At 39.9% G+C, this 19675-nt stretch overlaps 3 protein-coding genes across 4 annotated transcripts; 1 reads left to right on the top strand and 2 right to left on the bottom strand.

Moving 5' to 3' along the window:
* Nucleotides 1–1511: 1511 nt before the first annotated feature.
* Nucleotides 1512–12741, top strand: orc3 (origin recognition complex, subunit 3). Of its 2 annotated transcripts, none has more exons than XM_079527696.1 (20): nt 1512–1689; nt 1780–1837; nt 1961–2058; nt 2422–2566; nt 2919–3023; nt 3370–3536; nt 4131–4261; nt 4761–4920; nt 5551–5634; nt 5763–5896; nt 6048–6111; nt 6337–6453; nt 6606–6685; nt 6958–7091; nt 7568–7659; nt 7760–7857; nt 10908–11049; nt 11788–11904; nt 12158–12237; nt 12506–12741. In XM_079527696.1, the coding sequence occupies exons 1-20, from the start codon at nt 1666–1668 to the stop codon at nt 12609–12611; spliced, it is 2136 nt and encodes a 711-aa protein (XP_079383822.1). In that variant the 5' UTR covers nt 1512–1665; the 3' UTR covers nt 12612–12741. The 2 variants fall into 2 exon arrangements, with proteins under 2 accessions (XP_079383822.1, XP_079383821.1); XM_079527695.1 differs by having other exon boundaries at nt 5521–5634.
* Nucleotides 12742–12948: 207 nt separating this feature from the next.
* Nucleotides 12949–15814, bottom strand: LOC306942026 (akirin-2-like). The gene is made up of 6 exons (XM_079527697.1): nt 15557–15814; nt 15093–15294; nt 14639–14782; nt 13939–14088; nt 13649–13720; nt 12949–13548 (listed from the first exon to the last, which is right to left on the bottom strand). Exons 2-6 carry the CDS (start codon nt 15271–15273, stop codon nt 13538–13540), a joined length of 558 nt encoding a protein of 185 aa, XP_079383823.1. The 5' UTR covers nt 15274–15294; nt 15557–15814; the 3' UTR covers nt 12949–13537.
* Nucleotides 15815–17605: 1791 nt separating this feature from the next.
* Nucleotides 17606–19009, bottom strand: LOC306941842 (cannabinoid receptor type 1B-like; the record flags this gene model as incomplete). The annotated part of the gene is made up of 1 exon (XM_079527481.1): nt 17606–19009. One exon carries the CDS (start codon nt 19007–19009, stop codon nt 17606–17608), a length of 1404 nt encoding a protein of 467 aa, XP_079383607.1.
* Between the last annotated feature and the right edge of the window lie 666 nt (nt 19010–19675).

Below are 19675 nucleotides of genomic sequence, written 5' to 3'. Positions count from 1 at the left end.
TGTCTGGTGTCTCCACACTCCCCAGAGATCTTTCTTTGGTGGTTAACCTTTTTTGTGTCTCCCCCTCTACACATTTATTTGAAGGAAATACAAATACTACATATATACAAGCTCACAAACCGTGAGCTTGTAGATGAGCTATTTTCAAGGATAGAATATAGCAGGGTTCCCCAATTAATTTTCCTCGAGGGCCATATTTTGATTAGGGTACCAGGCTGGGGGCCGAGTCCGCACGCGTGAGGTCGAGGTCTTGCCCTGAAAATTCATTTTCAGGGCAGGACCCCATTTGAAAAGGATGCCCAGTTTGACATGCATAGGCTACTGACCCCCATTTAATGCCATTTATATCTGGGACCCCCCCCAAAAAAAAAAAAATGCTGTAAATGTATTGTTGCCACCAGGTAGAAACTCATCTCCATATTTGGTTTTCTTCCTGTTATTGCCCTACTTCATCATACAAGAGTGTTGCACAAAAGTAGTTCAAATAGCAGCTCTACAAGCTCACGTGTCCCATTGCATCTGCTATTTTCACTACGGCATTTCATTATTAAAAAAAATAAAACGGTTTTGGTCATACAAAGTTTCCATTTGACAGCAACATGACTGGATAATTCTTTCATGGCTCAAGCTAAGGCGAATGAAAGGTGTTAGCTCATGTCAGTATGTGTGTAATCGCATAAAAGTGAATCAGAGGAGGACTACATACATATTAACAGTGAAAGTATTTGCATCTTGTAGCTTTTCCATTGCTGACCAGTCCAGCTCAACATGTAGAGAAATGTCATGGCCATGTTTAATGACTTGTTTGCCTCGTTTATTATTTACAGGTGTGTGTGTGTGTGTGTGTGTGTGTGTTTAGTGTTCTCAAATATCTGCATCTACAAATCGGTGAGAATATAGGATAATACCACAGTTTTCCTTCAATATCTATTTCACATGGATTGACAATGCATGTTCATGTTGGGTTCCAAAGCGGTGGAATGATGGTGACTGTCTGTTGCCTCAAGAAACAAGTTACAGCCTTTGAGATCAGAAATGTACTTAGAAAGTTGTAATCGCTTTACAACTTTCTAAGTACATTTCTTTTGCCAGTAATTACATGTTAAGTGAGGTTGTTAAAAATAATTCAGAAAGCTATGTATGTATAGCCTATGCCTATCTCTGATGAATACATAAATGGTCTAATATGACATATTAGCCAAAAGCCAACATGTGCGTGTGTATTTACAGTACACATAGTGTGTGTGTGTGTGTGTGTGTGTGTGTGTGTGTGTGTGTGTGTGTGTGTGTGTGTGTGTGTGTGTGTGTGTGTGTGTGTGTGTGTGTGTGTGTGTGTGTGTGTGTGTGTGTGTGTGTGTGTGTGTGAGTGTGAGTGTGAGAGAGAGAGAGATTCTGACAGGGATATAAAATGTGGCAGTCTAGTCTGGACAGTAGAATGGAACACATTACAACGGTGCAAGCATTAAAGCAACGGGGTCACTGACTCCTCCTTCATAAACGTCATCCTGGCGGGAATTACGCTGCAGGAAGTGTTCCTTTCTAGTTGTTGTAGTACCACGTATGTTGATGTTCTCCATGAATCTCCAACTCCACACTGCTATTTTGTATCTGCCAGACACGAGATAATATACATTAGATACTTATAAAGAAATATTTAACGCTGCAATGACGACCTCGTCCGTGTCGAAGGTGGGTAGTGAGTGGACTAATGTTGCACTTGCAAACTTACAGCCAAACAATGTTTAAATCGTGTTTTATTTTCTGTTTACTTGACTTCAGGGCTGCTTTGTTTTCAAACCGAGCACTAAAAAGAAAAGGAAGAAGACTCCTGATTTGGGTAAGTTAAGGTTTCTCGCAGTGTGAATCAATGTTCAAGATGTAAGATGGCAACAAAGATGTTTTTTTTACAAAGCAAAGTTACCCTGCATAGTCATCATAGTAGATGTCGTATTCTTGATAGAGGATCATTTCATACATGGATGTGAAGACACAGAGAATGTCAAACTGCGATTCCAATTCTGCCAAAGTCTGTGGGACAAAATGAAAACGGAGACACAGGTGAGTAGTAAATTACCCTAGGCTAAGAATCGGATACAATTTTTGGCCTTTTTAAGGCGTTGAAATATTTCAATGTCCTGTCTCCCTGAAATATTGCACATTATTTATTTATTATTTATATTTTTTTGCGTTGGTTGAAAAAGAGTACTGTATGAAATATTATTGCAACATTTTTTTTCTTCTTACCCAAATAATCAAGGGTCGTGCCTTCAAAACAAGTTATTGAATACTTTGTGTTTATACTGCCTTGCTGTATTTGTGCCTTTTGCATAGGCTATATAACTTTGTCTCGCGTAGTTAGACTGTATGGCTACGTGAGGCTAGATATGACTGGCAAAATATTATTCCCGGTTGCCTCTGAAGGTTTTGCAGGATGAACTCAACAGGAACATCCTAGACAGTTTGTTGGAGTTCATCAGAAAGTGCTGCTCCACTTTCCATCGCAGTGCAGACAACTGGTCATCACGAATGAGAGCCAGTGAGATTCCTACAGCTGCTCTGGTGCTCGGTAGGTTATGCTGGTGATGAGTTAGAAAAGGAGATTGCACTTCAATAATGGGATTCTCAGTGGAGTGCTAAATCCCATATCCATATATAGCATATTCCAAAAGTATGAAAAGAGCTAGTAGAACTAGAACATATTTTTAGAAAACCGTCACATAAAAAAAAATGCCTGCACCGCAATAAAAACCATGTATGCATTAAGTCACAAAAGTTTGTTTTATTTCGGTTCAATTATAATGTGAAGAGCTGTTTTTCTGCAGAGATTGTGACATTAAAAAAAATGTAATTTTTCTTATTTATTTTTAAGACTAAAAATCTGTGGGGTAATTCTGTTCGTCATTTGATCTTCTCCATAGGTGTGAATGTTCCTGATCATGACATGACATTCCAGAGTTTGTCTGAGCTACTCCAACAGTCTGTGACTCCTCATGTGGTTTCGATTCAGGCCAAAGAGTGTGGAGGTAAAGGCAGACTCTAGCTTGCATTACCTTTTGGTTTACCAACTTTAGGGAAACGGGTTATGTGCATATAACCTGTTTATATATGTCATATTGGTCCAATAATTGCTTTGTTTTGCTTTTTTCCCCCGTTCCTGAAATTGCCTACATTTCACAACAAGCACCTTTGTTAATACCTTTGTGTAGATTTCACGTTTTTCAAATATCACTCAATTTCTCCAGCTGATTGCATTAATATGGCATATCATGTAAAGTGGTTGTTCTATTACACATTTTTTGTTTTTATGAACAGTCTGTGAAAGGTCAGTACATTATAGTGTTATTAAACAAAACTTCTTCATCATGCCAGCATTGAAGCATCTGATGCAAAGGGTTCTGGAGAGCCTGATGAACACTGTTGTATCTGTGGATGATGAAGAGGAAGAGGAGGCTGGGCAGAACAGCAAACCGCTTAACCTGAAGAAAGTGCATTGTTCCCTCAGTACTCTCTCTGACTGGTACAAAAGCAAAACCAAGGTAGGGGGGAATTTCTAGTTTCTGATGTGGCATGATTAATATTGGGTAGTATCTGACAATGAAAGACGATTTTACATTAACATTCTCAGTGTTAATTAAAATGACCACAGATGGGTGGCGCTGGGGTGAATTCCTGCCCACCCTGCAGAGACCAGGGGTTTGAATCCTCAAATGCATTCGGCTTGGTGCTCCAAAAACACAATAGGCTCTTTGCAATGTAGTCCTGGGTAGGGTTTCCCGAAGGTGCCATGCCTTTTTCCAGTTGATTTTCCTGATGACTGAATCTGATGAGCAGCAGATTTAAACTTGAAACACTTGACACATTCATGTTTTCCGGTTTATATCTGCTGCGGTGACTTAAGAGGTATAGAGGTTTTCTAGGCACACCCAGCTGGGAAGAGGCCACAGGGTAGACCGAAGGAGGGATAATATCTCCACACTGGCCTGGGAATGCCATGGTATCCTCAGAGCTGGCTAATGTGACCAGGACAAGGAAAGTCTGGGGTTCTCTCCTGGAACTGCTGACTTCGATAAATGGTTGTTTGAAGGTGGATGGATGTTTTATTTTTTAAATCATTATTGTTTTTGTTTCAGAAATGTACTCCTGGTAAAAAACGTAGTTCTGGAGCCACAGATGCACAAGAGCAGCCTCCCATTGTCATTATCTTCAAAGACTTGGAGGCTTTCAACCCAAGAGTTCTCCAGGACTTCATCCTCATCTGCAGGTACTGTACATAGGTTTAGTTTGTCACCATTTTGTTTGTTGCTAGTTGTGGTTTCTCTGATCATTTACTACGTTGTTTTCCCCAGGGGCTACAGTTAGAAAGCAGGGACTCTGCAGCAAAGGTCCTTTTGGGTTCTGGAATCGAACCCAGGACATGTTTTCAAACATAATTATTTACCTAATCATGTAATAAGTGTTCATACAGCTTGTATATAAAATTGTTTGATAGTAGATATTTAGTCTCAAAGTTCAGCCGGAAGCTAAATGGTCAAATGCCCAAACCACTTTGGAATGGATTGACAAAGAATCACCCAAATTACTCCTGAGTAACTGACCCATTGTCTGGTAATGTCCTTATTGTGTAATGTGTAATTGTCCTTATGTTTCTCATTAGGACCATTGTTGTTTTTGGTTACTTTAGCTACAATCCCTTTTTTCTCTGTGCATATGTTGGAATACAATCACACATTTGCATAACCGTGTTGTATTTTCTTGCACAGCCGGTATATTGAACAGATTCCCCTGATGTTCATCTTTGGCATTGCCACATCGCCGAGCACCATCCAACATATGTTGCCACACTCTGTGTCCTCTCTGCTTTGCATAGAGCTCTTCCAGTCCCTCTCCTGTACCCAGCACCTGGCCACTGTCATAGACAAGGTAGGCCACACACACACACACACACACACACACACACACACACACACACACACACACACACACACACACTACACACACTAACATACAGAAGAAATATGTATGATTGGTTGTATATGTGATATACTAAGTCCAAATATTGTCAGTGATCTTTTTGGTCACACATTTGGCACATAAACAAACTTGAAAAGAACAGCTGTTGGCATTAGATCAAATAATTGGCTTTGTTTGTGTTGAAAAAAGAGCTATTTGATGTTTCCTGCACAGGAGCAAGCAACAGACAAAGATGATTTATAATATTTGGAGGTTATAGCCTAGGGTTCTACTACAGGTCAACATCACTTGAAGACTCTTCTATAACACCAGCAACACCAACAGTGACCTCATACACAGGAAACCACTAGGTGGTTTGGATTTGGTTATGTCTGACATGTTAATTCCCAGGTAAAACTTGCCATGCTGAAAAATCCTCTAAACTTAGGATAAGACTATACAGCAAGGGAAAACGGCATGAGAGGCACAAAACTCACTCCAAAAAATGTTATTCTCTTTATTATATCCCAGAAAATGTATCTAATTTTGTATTGCTATCTGTGTTTGTAGTTGATCCTGACGCATCAGTTTCCCTTTAAGCTGAGTGGTAAGGTGCTACAGGTGCTGATCAGCATTTTCCTCTATCATGACTTCTCAGTGCGAAATTTCATCAAAGGCCTGCAGGTAGGAAATACATTCTAAGAGTCTGCTTTTCATTGTTTTTCTATTTTTGTCCTGTGTCTGTATTGTTTAAGTACCAATGTATCTTGTTGGAAAATGTGAGTGTGACATATGTTTGCTCTGTCCTACAGTTGGCACTGCTGGAACACTTCCATAGCCAGCCTCTGGCTGTGCTGTGCTGCAAGAAGAAGGAAGCACTGATTAATGCCATGCAGCTCAGCCACCAGGATTTGGAGAGAGTCAGGCAGCTACCATCCTTCAGAAGGTACACGCACATGCACCAGTGTGAGCAAATAACATTGTTTACGTTCCTGACTGTTCTTCTCCTCGGTTCCTCCCTTTTACAGTCTCTGATCTGACAGAGTAAGCCTTTCTCCTGCATCCTCAGCAGCTGAATATTATTTATTTTTCCACAGCTATGTAGAGAAGCAAGAACCTCAAGAACAGGTTAATCTGTTGACCGACGACAAACATATGAAGGTATACGTCTTTTCTACTCACAGAATATTCAACAATGAGCCTCTGGTTTTTGAAAGGGTGTATAATTTCTGTCCAACGCGAAGCTGAGGAATTATCCTCCAAGTCTAAATGGCTAAATTAAAACTAGTTCTCGCATCCTCCTCCAATCCAATTATATCTTTTCAAGAGTATAAACACAATTCAAACACTGTCATTGTATTGACTAGACTGCATTTTTATCTGTAGGGGGTTTGTCAAAAGCTGCTGAAGAATCTTCACAAATACCACAAGAATTATTACCCCATCCTAAGATGTCTCCACATCCTGACCTCTTCATTACCCAAGTACCCCCTTGGGAAACAGGCAAGGATCTTTAGACAAACATACCTTTTCTTTCACAGTGCATTTCCAGGATGTTTTTATTTTATTTTGTAAATTGTTGATTCTCCCTCTGGCTGCTGTACGACTACTTGATTAGTTATGTTATGTCAGACAAACTGTCTCTCTGTTCACAGATCAGGGAGCTCCATATATTGTGCCTGGATAAGAACATCTGGGAGAATGAGGAGTACCAGTCAGCCATGCAGCTCCTTGGGTAAGTCAGATTACAGAATTTACTGTATCTATCTATAAATGTCTGTAAGTATGTAAGTACGTCTAATCCACATAACTCGTTCGCCCAACCGACTTCAAATTCGACACACGCGTTCCACACCCCCACAGGGAGTGCACTCAGTGCAGTGCCCGGTGAGAATTAATTCAAATGCTTTAAAAAGCTCCCAAATCAACCCACAAAGATGCAAACATACCTTGGTTGAGCTGAGCAGGTTGCTTTTGTCCGTCACCATCATGTGGTTTGTCCACTAGAATGCTGGCTAAAGATGAGCTGATCACAGTGCTACAGAAGTGTGCTGAGATTCTACGGTCTGTCAAGTCCAAGAAGATGAAGCAAACTCTTGGCAAACTGGAGGAAATGCTGGTCAAATTTAAGCAGCTGGATGGTAAGTAATGATAATGACTGGAGGTTGCAGGTTGAAACCAGCAGGGGGTTATGTTGTACTAGCGACTGCTACAAGTTGGTTTGGGTGACTGTTCAGTTTGGATCTAAGGGAGATAGTGTGAAACTCTGGCATGTTACACTGTCCTGGTGAAAGTCCTTGCTGTTAGGTGAAAGGAAGTGGTGGGTGAATCCATGTATAATGGAGGATGCATGTGGTTATTTACACTCCCTCAGACTAATTTTTATTTTAAATTGTATTTTTTGTTGTACATCTGTATTGTATTTGTTTTATTCAGGACCCCAGGAAGACACTAATGAGGATCATTTAATAAACAAAAACTAACATTGGTACTTGACAAGTTACTGGGTCCACAGTACATGGTTGGGGCAATGATTGAACTGTAACTACGAAAAAAACGATGAAAAGAAAACCACTTCATAAGCACAGAATATTTCCATGTCTCTTCATCTTAACAGACACCTCTACTGAAGTTTCTGCTGGTGGTGGGGACCTCACCTCTCCTGAAAAAGGGTTTCAGAAGAAAACAGATCTGTTCCAACTGCAGAAGGTACAGCATTTAACAGTTATACCACTGGATATTTAACAGTTATCCCATGTGTGTTCAAGTGTTGTTTGATCTAACTGCATTGCCCTGTTTTGTTTTGTAGACACTGCTGGAGATGAAGGAATCTCGGAGAACCAAAAAAATGAGCCATTTTGAGATTCTACGCAACGAAGCCCTAGAGTTTATCGACGGCGTAGTACGGTGAGACAGATCTGTCCTGAATGTAGTAGTGCCTGGATTTTCATATTACAACATATTCATACCTATAGTACATTGATGTTATACTAGAGTTCTCAACCAACCTGAAAATTCAAATTTGCACCAACCAAGCGTGTTTAAGCCATTCTGAGCCCAGTCATCACATACAATACTGACAAGAGTCAGTTAATGCCAGAAAAAGGCAGTACAATCAGCAGCTCAAATACTAAAATGGAGTGCGAGCGAACAAGATACCATCACATACAGTAATGCTTGCATATGATTTTGTGTTGCATTAAATGAACTTCTCGTGCCAGACACTGGTTATTCTATCGGGGGACTTTATTTGTCACTGAGCAGCTCTGTTACGGACTGCGGGCAGTGCACACACAAAACATTCCCTGCTCTGTTCCATTCTCACCAAGTAGAAATAAGCTTCTATTCATTTTCTATTTACACATACATTCACGCAAGCGTTTGAACGTGATATTATTACAGTAGAATATATTGCTAAGTGCCATTCATGCCAAGCACTCTACAACTATAATGATAACTAACTATAAATAATATGTTGTGTGCCTGTGTGGAAGTGGATGGCGGCGTTTACTACTCAACGCCACAACTTTGGATCCCTTTCAGACTGATTTCATACTTATCGATCAAACATTGATGGCCAATCAAAATCCATCAGAAGGACATCTGGGATGCAACCGCTCTCACTCACCCTCAAAATGTTTTGTTATTAACGGAAATTATTACATGGAATGCTTGATTCTGATTGGTCAATCGCTGAATTCATCCGTGTGTTATTTCTTGATAACAGACCGCTCCGCTCTATAACCGACCGCTGCCTAATCAAACCCTCTGAGCACCTGCTGGGCCCCGCTGATTTACTGCTGTTTCCAACATGACAGCCAATTTATTAATTTATGTTGGGTAACGATGTAATAAGCGGGATAAGAGTTTAACCACCGAGCTGAAGCCTCGGTGGTTAAACTCCCTGTCGGTAAATTATCTCCCAACAATGACCACCTAGCCAGAGATTATCAATGGCTAATGCTAACTGGTAGGATAGCTGGCATTACATCAGGTACAACTATCACCTCCTTATAATGAATAATCAGAGTAAGATTATAAATGTATCCTATTGCATAGTCTTTCAACACCACAGAGGTGTAGTCCCCCCCCCCCCCCCACGTGGGCTATGAAGCTGGTCTGTGCAGCATTTTCTTGGTACCACTTACCAAGTAAGAAAATAGAACGCTATTCTTCAGTGTTTTGGTGTGAATGGCTCTCTAGACCTTGTTTGTCTGTCTAATCATAATGTTCATTCACTTGCATGCATTAGTACACTCCAAAATGTATTTTATGTACATATAATCGTGTTTAATTAATAATCTTTATTGTCCCGAAGGATATTCATCTTCACAGGTCCTTTCAACACCCACAACAAAAGAACACAGTACAGAAAACATTACACCAAGACAATACAAAAACATGTATACAGAACCATCCTATCGACAGGGCAGTTTGTTTAATGCCACGATGGCTGAGGGGACAAGACTACTAAAACAGACCTTTTTCCATGCCAAGGTTCTGTATCTTTGTCCTGATGGCATGAGGTTGAAAAAGCGATACAGGGGATGATCAGTGTCATGTGAGATTGAAAGTGCTAGCCGTGTGATGGCCTTATTGTTCATATCATAAAGTGCTCGTGGGAAGTCCGATGATCTAGGAAGCAATACGGGTAATACTGAAAAGTTTGTTTCTGTGAGGCATGACAGAACAGGCATATCGGAACCGGTTGAAATTAATTCTTTTGTACAATAATGACAAGATGAGGAGCAACAGATGATGATCTTAATTTACGGATTACATGGAGTCTTTGCTGAAAGCGTGAATGGATAGATGTAATATGTTGATCAAACCGTCTTGTCCAGTGAGTCCAAGATATGTGAAACTGTCAACCTGTTCTACTGTTTTACCATTACTGAGGAGTTGGTTAAAGTCCAGTTTGTGTCAATGACCAGTTATTTTTGTTTTGTCCACATTCAACTGTAGGTGCACCACTGTTTAAAATGGGAAATGGTGTTCTGATAGTCCGTAATAGAACGTTGCAGTCCCGCCCCTACCAGGGCACAGGAAATGATTCTCTGTTCATTTTCCTCATAGACTTTTCATAAAGTATTTATTTAAAGACGGTTACGCCGCGGACAAAGCCAACTCTTGTCGTGACAAATCATGACACAATGTTTTGGGCCAAACAAATAATTAAAAAGTAGAAAAAAAAACGACGGGTTAACACTTTTTTGTTTTGTTTTTTCTATGTAATTGTTTGTTTGGTCCAAAATGTTGTGTTTATTGTCATGATTTGTCACGACTGGAGTTGGCTTTGTCCACGGCGTAACCGTCTTTAAATAAATACTTTTTTAAATGTCTATGGGAAAAATGCATTGGGATTCATTTCCTGGGCCTGGCGTCTTCATGACAGGGGGCGGGACTGCGACGCTCTATAGAGGTTTTTGTCATGGGGATGATGGAGCAGTCCGAGAATGGCAGTATCAGAGTATTTAAAGTATGTGATGTTGGGTGAAGGGCTTATACAGTCATTTGTGTATAGTGTGTAGACTAGAGGACTGAGGATACAACCCTGGGAGCCCCTGTGTTGATAACTGTTGATGAAAATTATGTACCTACCTACTTTAACTGTTTGGTCTATTACTCAAAACGTGAGTCCAGTGGATGAGAAGTGGAGGGATGTTGAGGTGATGCAGTTTCTTGATCATGATTTGTTCTTCTGCGTCAGCAAGGAAATTACAGCCCTAAAATACCTGCGTATCGCCAGTGTTTCCTTATTGAGGACTGTCTCCAAATTCTAAATCGTTATTCAACTAACAAATACGTATGTCCTTGTCCATCTATCTGTATATGGATGTATTTGTGTACTTGTATTGTATGTATTTGTCTAACATGATTGATGGGACCCCCTCTAAAATGAGATGCGGCATCTCAAGAGGCTATCCTTTCAATAAATTCAATTTAATTCTTCCCAGGAGTTACCTGTCTCCCCCAGAGTGTCAGCCATTGAATGAGGTGTGCTACTACAGTTCCTCTGCTGTTCTAAGGCGACATCTCAATGCCACACCTCGTACCTCCATTCAGACTGCACTCAGCAGTCCATACCACTATCTTCAGGTAACTAATGGCATTTTATGCTATTACTATTTTTACCAACAACATAGCATAAATTAAGCTTAAATTGAGTAAGTATATATGTTTTGTTTACCAATTAAAATTGGAAAAGCATAGATTTTAACCACACATACTTTGGCTATTCAAAAATAGCAGATATACAAGCTCATAGCGCATCACCTTGTGCCGTGCTATGAGCTTGTCTGCTATTTTGGAAAAAATATTTGAATCTTCTGGGGGTCCCTGTAACAAAATATTTTGAGATGGGGATCTGTGGCCAAAAAATATAATTGTGGGGGTGCTTGACATAAATGTTTGAGCACGTTATAAGATTTAGAAGAGACTTCAGGTCTAAATGTGTTAATAGCTCTATATTCAGTTAGTATAGTGTAGGTTGGATACTCCAAGGATACTGGAAGATTCATTTTAATTGGAAGTAAAGAAACAAAAAAAATGTCATGAGCATACAAAATTATTGAAGCTGTTAAATTGGATCTCTTTCCTGATTAGATGAAATTCGGAACCCACCTGAAAATGTATTTTCTGTTTGTTAAAGATTAATATTGTGTAATATAGAGCTTTAAACCTATCACTTACAGCACGTTTAACACAAACAATGTTCTGGCAATACATTTCCCAAGTTGTATTGAGAATATTTTGATATATGATGTTTTTCAAAGTCTTTCAACATGTGAAACAATTCACAATACTGTATGAAGAACAATTACTTTTGTTTTTTAGAATAACCACTTGAGAACAGATGACGGCTCAGTCTCAAACGCTGCTCCTGATATCTGCATTGTGCACAAACTTCACCTTGAGTGCGGCAGACTGATCAACCTCTATGACTGGTTAGAGGTGAGTTCCTAAGACCTTATGATCACCTTTTGTAAGGGAAGTTTTTTGACATCTACATGAAATGCAACATAAATGATTGAATTTGGAGGAAAATGTAAAAATGCTTATTGATTTGTTAATCACACATTCAATAATGACTCATCTTACAGCAACAGATAATAGATGTTGGTGTTGTAAGTGCAAAGGTTACTTTAATTTCGTTATATCAAGTTGTTTGTCATGTGTTCCATGATAACGTGTGTTTGTTTTCCAGGCATATGCCACTGTGGTCTCTGCTGCTGAGGGTCAAGATCCTGATTCCAAAGATTATGGAAAAGTAGATGAACTCAAACAGTATCCTTTATAAACATTTATCTATGAACAAACATGCTGTAACAGTGGACTATAAGAATAGATGCATAAAAGCTCCACAATTTGTTGCATATTTTAGATTACTATTTTTGAGCATGTTGGAAAACATTGATATATATATAGATATATATACACACACATACTGTATATCGCTGCACTTTTCAGACGGTATGATCAGTATGATACTAGACTATTTTTATAATTGTTTTGTAGCAGTGAATTTGGGTCTTGGGCCTTAACCATTTTCCAGTGCTCGTTTCATCCAGTCTGTGTCTGAGCTTGAATTTCTGGGCTTCATTAAGTCCACCAAACAGAAGACCGATCATGTGGCTCGACTGACCTGGGGAGGCTGCTGAACGATTAGTCTGCAGGTTTCAATTTCATGTTAAACCTGGTTCCATTCTTATTTCAATTAATTCTTGCTTAAAGTCTAGGGTTGTGTGAATTGTTTTGCATTTCTCATTAAAAGAATGCATTTGCTCAGCATGTCTGGCATTTTTTCTATGGCCATTGACAACCAAGCTAACATTACAATCATGAGCAAATACTAACCCCTAATAACTTGAAAAGAAAAAAAGTTTAATTCTGGTCTCCCCGTTGGTTCTCAACCAATGTGCCCAAGAAAGCACTGTAGTTTGTATTGGTCAGGTCTTGTCACAAACAGCACATTAGGTCTAAACAAAACAAGGACTATAACTCTTTAAAACGTTTTATTGATTTTTCCATTAAGTACATGGGCTTAAAAGTAATATCAGGAAAACAAATGTCAAAATAAATACTTTTGATTTGGGGGAAGGGTAATGGTCAGATTAGCCCATTTATACTGTTCAAGTTGAACAATGAACTGCAGGACAAACTGCAAACCTTGAATGCTAAATCAAATTTTCCCCTTGCTCACAGATTGACCAGCAAACCTTTAGTAGAATTCTACATTGCTTTCTTATTTACATGTAACAAAGAAATCAAACAATGAATAACAAAGTCTGGAATGCCAGGAATCATTATAAAAGTAAGAGAACTGTAGATACACGTACAGCAGGATAAACATAGGCCACTGATAGAGATAGGGTCCATAAATTTACATGAGGAAGCACCTAGTTGCTTACAATAGAGTGGTAACCACTGACAACGGCTTCATATAAACCTTTGCCCAAAGACAGAATATGGCACAGTAAGAAAAGTTTCATTTAAACAGTATCTCTTGCATTGATGGGCTTTAATCTTGAGACTTGACTCGGCTTGCAGCAAGAGAAAGTCACCTGGCAAAGATTCTGTACCACACTCAGGAAACATCTGGGGGGAGGGTATATAGACACCAGATTTGTTAGTTGAACATTCACAGATGGAATTCAAAACACCTCAAAGCATAAAGTATGTGCAAGAGAAAACTCACAGCTTGCAGGTTGTTCCCCAAATCGTCGCATCAACTGATCATGTGTAAACTTCACAAAGGTATCATATTGTTCTGAAATTGTAGCATTGTACATAATTGTTAGGTCTTGTACCGGTAAGTTCTGAATGTTTTCCGCAAAACTGGAGATGTTAAACCACCTTATATTCAGATTTTCAAATGCAGAATATACAAGACATTTGAATGTACTTTACAAGAATACTTTATCAATGTACACTGATGCTAAATTAATTCAGTACATTTGCAGATCCAACCAGTATTGAGAAACTGACCTGCCAATTTTGAAGTCATAGTCTCTTCATACTCCTCACGCACTTTCTCTTCCCTTTCCTTCAAGAGGCGTTCACAGATCATTCCAACTTGTCTGAGAGTGAATAAAGGTTGCTCTCTCCTTGTTGGAGAAACACCTCCACAAGATGTTCCTGCAGAATACAATGAATGTAGAGTGAGTTGATTGTACACTACAGCATGAGTTATGATCATGACATTTTACTATATGATTTATTGGCATACAACAAAATTGCAACTAACCATTTAATTATGTTTTGTGAATTGAATACTAAACATGTGAATGTGTCTTCCAGACTATGTAAACAAAAAATTGCACAAGGCAGATATGACAAATAACAAACTTGTACGAAATTAGACGTTTGATATAGTTGATTGATAATGATTACTCAAAAATAATTGCAATTTGGCAGTTATGCAATAACATACCGACCTACCATAACTCAGTCTATGCACTTAAATCCTATAGTTCCCATGAGATACACTAAATATCTTTGCCCAAAATAGCCTTTCTACAAGCACAACACGATGTGAGCGTATTGTTTGGCTTATGTTCCCCCCAGAATAGAGATACTAGGGGACGGGTAGATAAGTGTGGTTAAATCTCAATGTTGGCTGTACAAAACCTATTTTGCCTTGCAAAACAAATCCTTCTCTTTCTCTTCAATGCATTATACAACAAACCTGGCATGCTAGAACCACTCATAATAGATGACTGGGGTGGGGACTCTGGAGAATAGCAGCCCTCTGACTGCTGGTAGCCCCCATCTAGATGTTTCCTTTTCTGGATGCGTTTGTATTCCTGCTTGATGTTGTTCAGGATTTGTTCTAGAATGCCCAAGGAGACGACGTTATAGGGGGGGGGAGAGAGATATTAGTCAGGGATAACATTTGTCACAAGAGGCCTCTAACCTTATCTCACTGTTAAGCAGCTCTAATGTGACCCTACAGTGACATCAGCCAAAAACAGATGCCTCGACCAGTAACTTAGCCTCTGATAACTTTCAACCTTGTGTACAAAATAGGAGATTTATTTGATGACTGCTGAATTCAATCAGCTAGCTCCACATGTGGGCTAATGCGTTTAAAGTACCAGCCAAAGCCGGCAAACGGGCCAACTTGACCAACATTATATCACCTGCAGTAAGTCTGGACGACGGCGACTCCCCAAATGGCGATGGTTCCATGCGAAGGTATTTCCTAGGGGACGAAGATGACGACGAGGGGGACACGGGTACGCATCTTCGTCTTTTGGGGGACGTCGGGCTCATCAGTGGATCGAAATCCATGGTCCTCTTCAGGGTGGCTCCACACGCCATGACTCGCGGATGTCTGAGGGGCTAAAATGCCGAAACAAGATCATAGACCATGAGACAAGAACGCCTCGATAGCCACTGCTAACAGTGGGTTGTCAATTTCAACACAATCCACTGGCCAACAAACGCCAGACCGGTTTGTGCACTATTCACAATAATCTAGTAGCAGGCGAACATTAGCTACGCTTAATGCTAGCCACACTGGTGGAACCAAACGAAAACAAAGCTACGACGTTAGCAATCGCTATCCTCACCGTGGCTACGAATGATGAAAACAGACACTCACCTTTCGGGGGAAAAGTTGCCCTCTCCGATCACTGTCCTTGTATCGTAAAGGAGCCCCTAGGGTTGCGTATGAAAAGTTATGATGAAGACGTGCCGACCACGGGCCAACTGTCTAACGTTAATCTAGCTTAGGGGGCTAACATGAGAGATAGGTGGCTAACTTAGCTGCTTGTTTTTGATCCCAGCAAGCAGTCGGCTTCACCCATACACTGTGTTGGCTTGGACAGCCCCCCTTACTACGTCACATGCGCCAATAGGTTGCTTGCGCGCCTATGCATGCTGGGATTTGTAGTACGTTTATCGATCGCAAATTTAAGTACCCGGTAAATTGTAAGTACCGGACTACCGGGCGGTAAGTAAGGATATAAAATAGTTCAACATAATAGCTAGCAAACATGGAATACGGACATTGTTGATGCCATATTTTGTAATTTTATAACGGCAAAACTGATAAAGCTATCATAAATAATTTCCAAAGTCAAGTAGTAGTACTAGTAACCACACGAGGGCAGTATTGCACAAACTATTTTGATTTCCAACATTGAGCACTTCGAGACAGTTCTCACATACCGGTATACTATACAAATACTACCTTATCATGGAATGTGAAAGATCCATGTCCAGGAAACAGGCGCACTTTATAGACTGGTCTGCATTCATATGGCTTAAACCTTGGAAGTGCTGCTGTACTGCTGATGATAATAATAATAATTATTATTATTATTACTAATATATTACTATAGTACTACTACTAATAATACATTATTATATTATCAGTAAGAACGAGACCACCAAGAACTGCAATAAGTGTTAATATACATTTTATTGAAGAAAAATAAAATACCATGAATTGTAACAAAATGATGTAAAATAGACCAAGTTTATACCTAATGTCTTCTTCTGATAAACAGGTCTTAAATCACAATGTGGCACTACTGATTCTCATGTAAGTTTGCTGTTTGCAACACTGTTTAGCTGAGTGATTTGATGGAAATGCTAGAACTACATTTTTGTGTTTATATCACATATCACACAGCCATTCAAAATAAATGTAAGCACAGTTTCACCTTGACTTACTGTCACAATAGGCCTATATGTAACATAAATCAACAATCCTGAAAGCAAAACAGAAATACCATATTCTTTCATAATGCAATTCTTATTTGCTGTTTTAAATTCACTGTCACAAAGCAGTGCAGGTGGCAAAAAAGCAGTCTAAAGTAATAGGCTAAACATCGGCAACTGTAAATAAAATTAAAAAAAGCAAAAATAAAATAAAAAGGACGAGGAGAACAATAACAGGTAGTAGAAAGCATTTCATTTATTGACCGGGTCCCCTATGGGGGGTCTAAACTTGGTCCGCTCTTTTAAAAAAAAACTCTAGTCTACACCATATCTATTTGACAAAAATAGCAGATCTACAAGATAAGATAAGACCTTTATTGATCCCATGAGGGAAGGGATCAAAGGAAGCACAGCAGTTAAGTTACAGTTACAAGGCAAATGACAAAAAGTACTGTAGATACAGCATATTAAAGATAGATCACACTAAACATTTGTACCATTAATAATCAACAGAATATACAACAGTATACACCCTAAAACAAAGCTTGCATTATGCAGGACAAAATAAATAATAAGAATAGCCTACACACCATTGCAACTCGATGTGAGCTTGTAGATCTGCTATTTTCTGTGAATGTTCGCCTGTCTTTGCAGAATGTTTGCCTATTATGACATGATTCATGTGGTTAATATGGCATCATATGTTGATCTGCAATGTCTTTTCAACAGTTTTACCAGAGTCTGACAGAAGAACCCTCCGTAACCTGAAACTTGAGATACGTCATAAAAGCAAAACATAAATAACCAATCTACAAGCTCACAATGCATCGCAATGCGACGCATTGAGACCTTGTAAATCAGCTATTTAAAAAAGTGTTGCACCTCTAAATTAGGTTCTGAGAACCTTATCTGAAACCAAGCCGTAGTGTATGGAAACAAATCCAGAACCCATGAAATAGGTTTTCTTAGTTCTTGTAGTCAAAAATCAGACTGGCTCTGCTGTGGTCTCAGTGGACGCGGTCAGACTAACCTGAGCCACTTGTACTCTATTGGTCTTTGCAGAGTCAATTGTATCTTTCCCTGCTGCACCTGCTGGGCCTCTTATACTTCTGCTATGGAAATCACTCTCACCACTATTGTCCAGGGGTAAGTTTGTTCTCCGGCACACCTTGCAAATGTTGATAAAAGCCCTGCGTAGATCTTTACTCCTCATGGCGTAGATGACTGGGTTTACAGTGGAGTTGAGCAGGCACAGCATGCTGCAAAAGGCAAACACAGTCTTGATGAAGTCATTGACCTTCCAGAACAGGTCATATGCCATGATAGTTAGCACAGGGCCCCAGCAGATGATGAGGGCCACCAGGATGAGGACCAAGGTCTTAGCCAGACGTAGATCAATTCGGGCCTGCTCAGGCCTGACCAGCTGTACTTTGGTCCCATTCGCTGTGTAGACGACCACGCTCCTCTGGGAGGTGCGGCTAAGCATGCGGACAGCGTGGTGGTGGGCTTTCCACAGGATGAACAAGTAGGCATAGATGATGAACAGCACTAAGATGCTGGTCATTCCAATCCAGAACATCAGGTACTTCTGGTCGATAAGGGGGAAAATATCCGAGCACACAGAGTTCAGGCGTTTGCAGTTCCATCCTAGCAGAGGGAGCAGTGAGATGCCGATCGAAATGCACCACATCATGCTGAAGGCAACGACTGCTCTGGCCTTTGTAACGATGTGTTTGTACGCCATGGGCCTGTGGATGGAGATGAAGCGGTCAATCGCGGTGAGGAACAGACTGCCAACTGATGCTGTGAAGGAGGCGATCACCCCAGCTAGTTTGAAGAGGAACACATTGGGAGTGTCCTTCCTGTGGAGAACATGGAAGTCCAGAAAGCTGTAGACAAATATGATACTGCCTATTAAATCAGCCACAGCCAGGCTTCCTATGAAGTGATATGACGGCCGGGAGCGCAACGTGTGTGAGTGCAGGATCACACACAGCACCATGAGGTTCTCCAGCACTGTAAAGGTGCCCAGTGTCACTGCCAGGATGGCTACTGCTAACTGCTGATTGGGTGTCAGGATCATAAAACACTCCATGTTGTCTGCAAAGTTCTCCTCACACTGTGCAATGCCCCCACCACCCATATAGGTCCCATTACTCAGGAGTAAGTCTGAGATGTTTGTTGGGTAAATGGTTAAATTATCTCCAGGGATAAGTCCAGTTATAGAGTTGCTTGTTGCACCAGAATGAGGCTTCACTAAGTGGAATTCAATCTTAGGGCTGGAGTCAATGGAGGGGTCATCATAGATGGCGTCATTGGAGCCTAGATAGTGTAGGCCTGTTGTTATTGTCTTTATTGTGGTTCCTACTATCCCATACAGAGACTTCATGGCTGAAAGGTCCTCACTGGAGAATGAGGGAAAGTAAATCAATAAATAAACAAAACAATTGGACCCATTGGATACATACATTTGTACACATTTGTATACATTTGTACACATGCTGAGCACTGAGTACAGCAAACAGCAGATCTAAAGCTCACAACGTGTCACGATTTCCGTTTGACAGTTAAATAAATAGATCAATAAATGCCCAAAATAGGGTTTCCAGGATTAAAGTGGTTAAATGAACACCGATGATCTTACAGTGTATAGTGTTAGAAATATATATGGAAGATCTTTTCAGCCAGAAAATAATATTCACTGAATCACATGGTCCCTGAGGCTATACTGAATCACTGAATCAGTCAATGTAACCAAGAAGAATGAATTGATGAATTGATTAATGCATTTAAAACAAGACAAATAAATGAAAACAGTTTAATAATAATAATAATAATAATAATAATAATAATTATAATAATAATAGGTCTGTTGAACCTCTGTGGGTGTAATTTGCTGGGTGATATCACAGGAATCTGTATCAACCAGCTGACCCTATATAACAGATGCACCCTAGACAATAATGTGTGGGAAACTAAACAGTTGATGCTGCCTCAGGGGGGAAAACGCATTAAATATGTAGGGCAGCTATATATGCTTTCTTATTAATTAAAG

This window comes from Electrona antarctica, assembly GCF_951216825.1.
Source record: "Electrona antarctica genome assembly, chromosome: 18".
Classification (NCBI taxonomy): domain Eukaryota; kingdom Metazoa; phylum Chordata; class Actinopteri; order Myctophiformes; family Myctophidae; genus Electrona; species Electrona antarctica.
This window is presented reverse-complemented; position numbering and strand designations above follow the sequence as displayed.

What these genes read in the sequence shown, in the direction of transcription:
- orc3 (XM_079527695.1), top strand. Translation starts at nt 1,666, where the DNA reads ATGACGACCTCGTCCGTGTCGAAG. An exon ending in GAAGAAGACTCCTGATTTGG is followed by an intron (nt 1,838 to 1,960) that starts GTAAGTTAAGGT and finishes TATTCTTGATAG; the next exon opens with AGGATCATTTCATACATGGA. An exon ending in TACAGCTGCTCTGGTGCTCG is followed by an intron (nt 2,567 to 2,918) that starts GTAGGTTATGCT and finishes TCTTCTCCATAG; the next exon opens with GTGTGAATGTTCCTGATCAT.
- LOC306942026 (XM_079527697.1), bottom strand. Translation starts at nt 15,273, where the DNA reads ATGGCGTGTGGAGCCACCCTGAAGAGGACCATGGATTTCGATCCACTG. An exon ending in GTCGTCCAGACTTACTGCAG is followed by an intron (nt 14,783 to 15,092) that starts GTGATATAATGT and finishes TGGGCATTCTAG; the next exon opens with AACAAATCCTGAACAACATC. An exon ending in TATGACTTCAAAATTGGCAG is followed by an intron (nt 13,721 to 13,938) that starts GTCAGTTTCTCA and finishes CTACAATTTCAG; the next exon opens with AACAATATGATACCTTTGTG.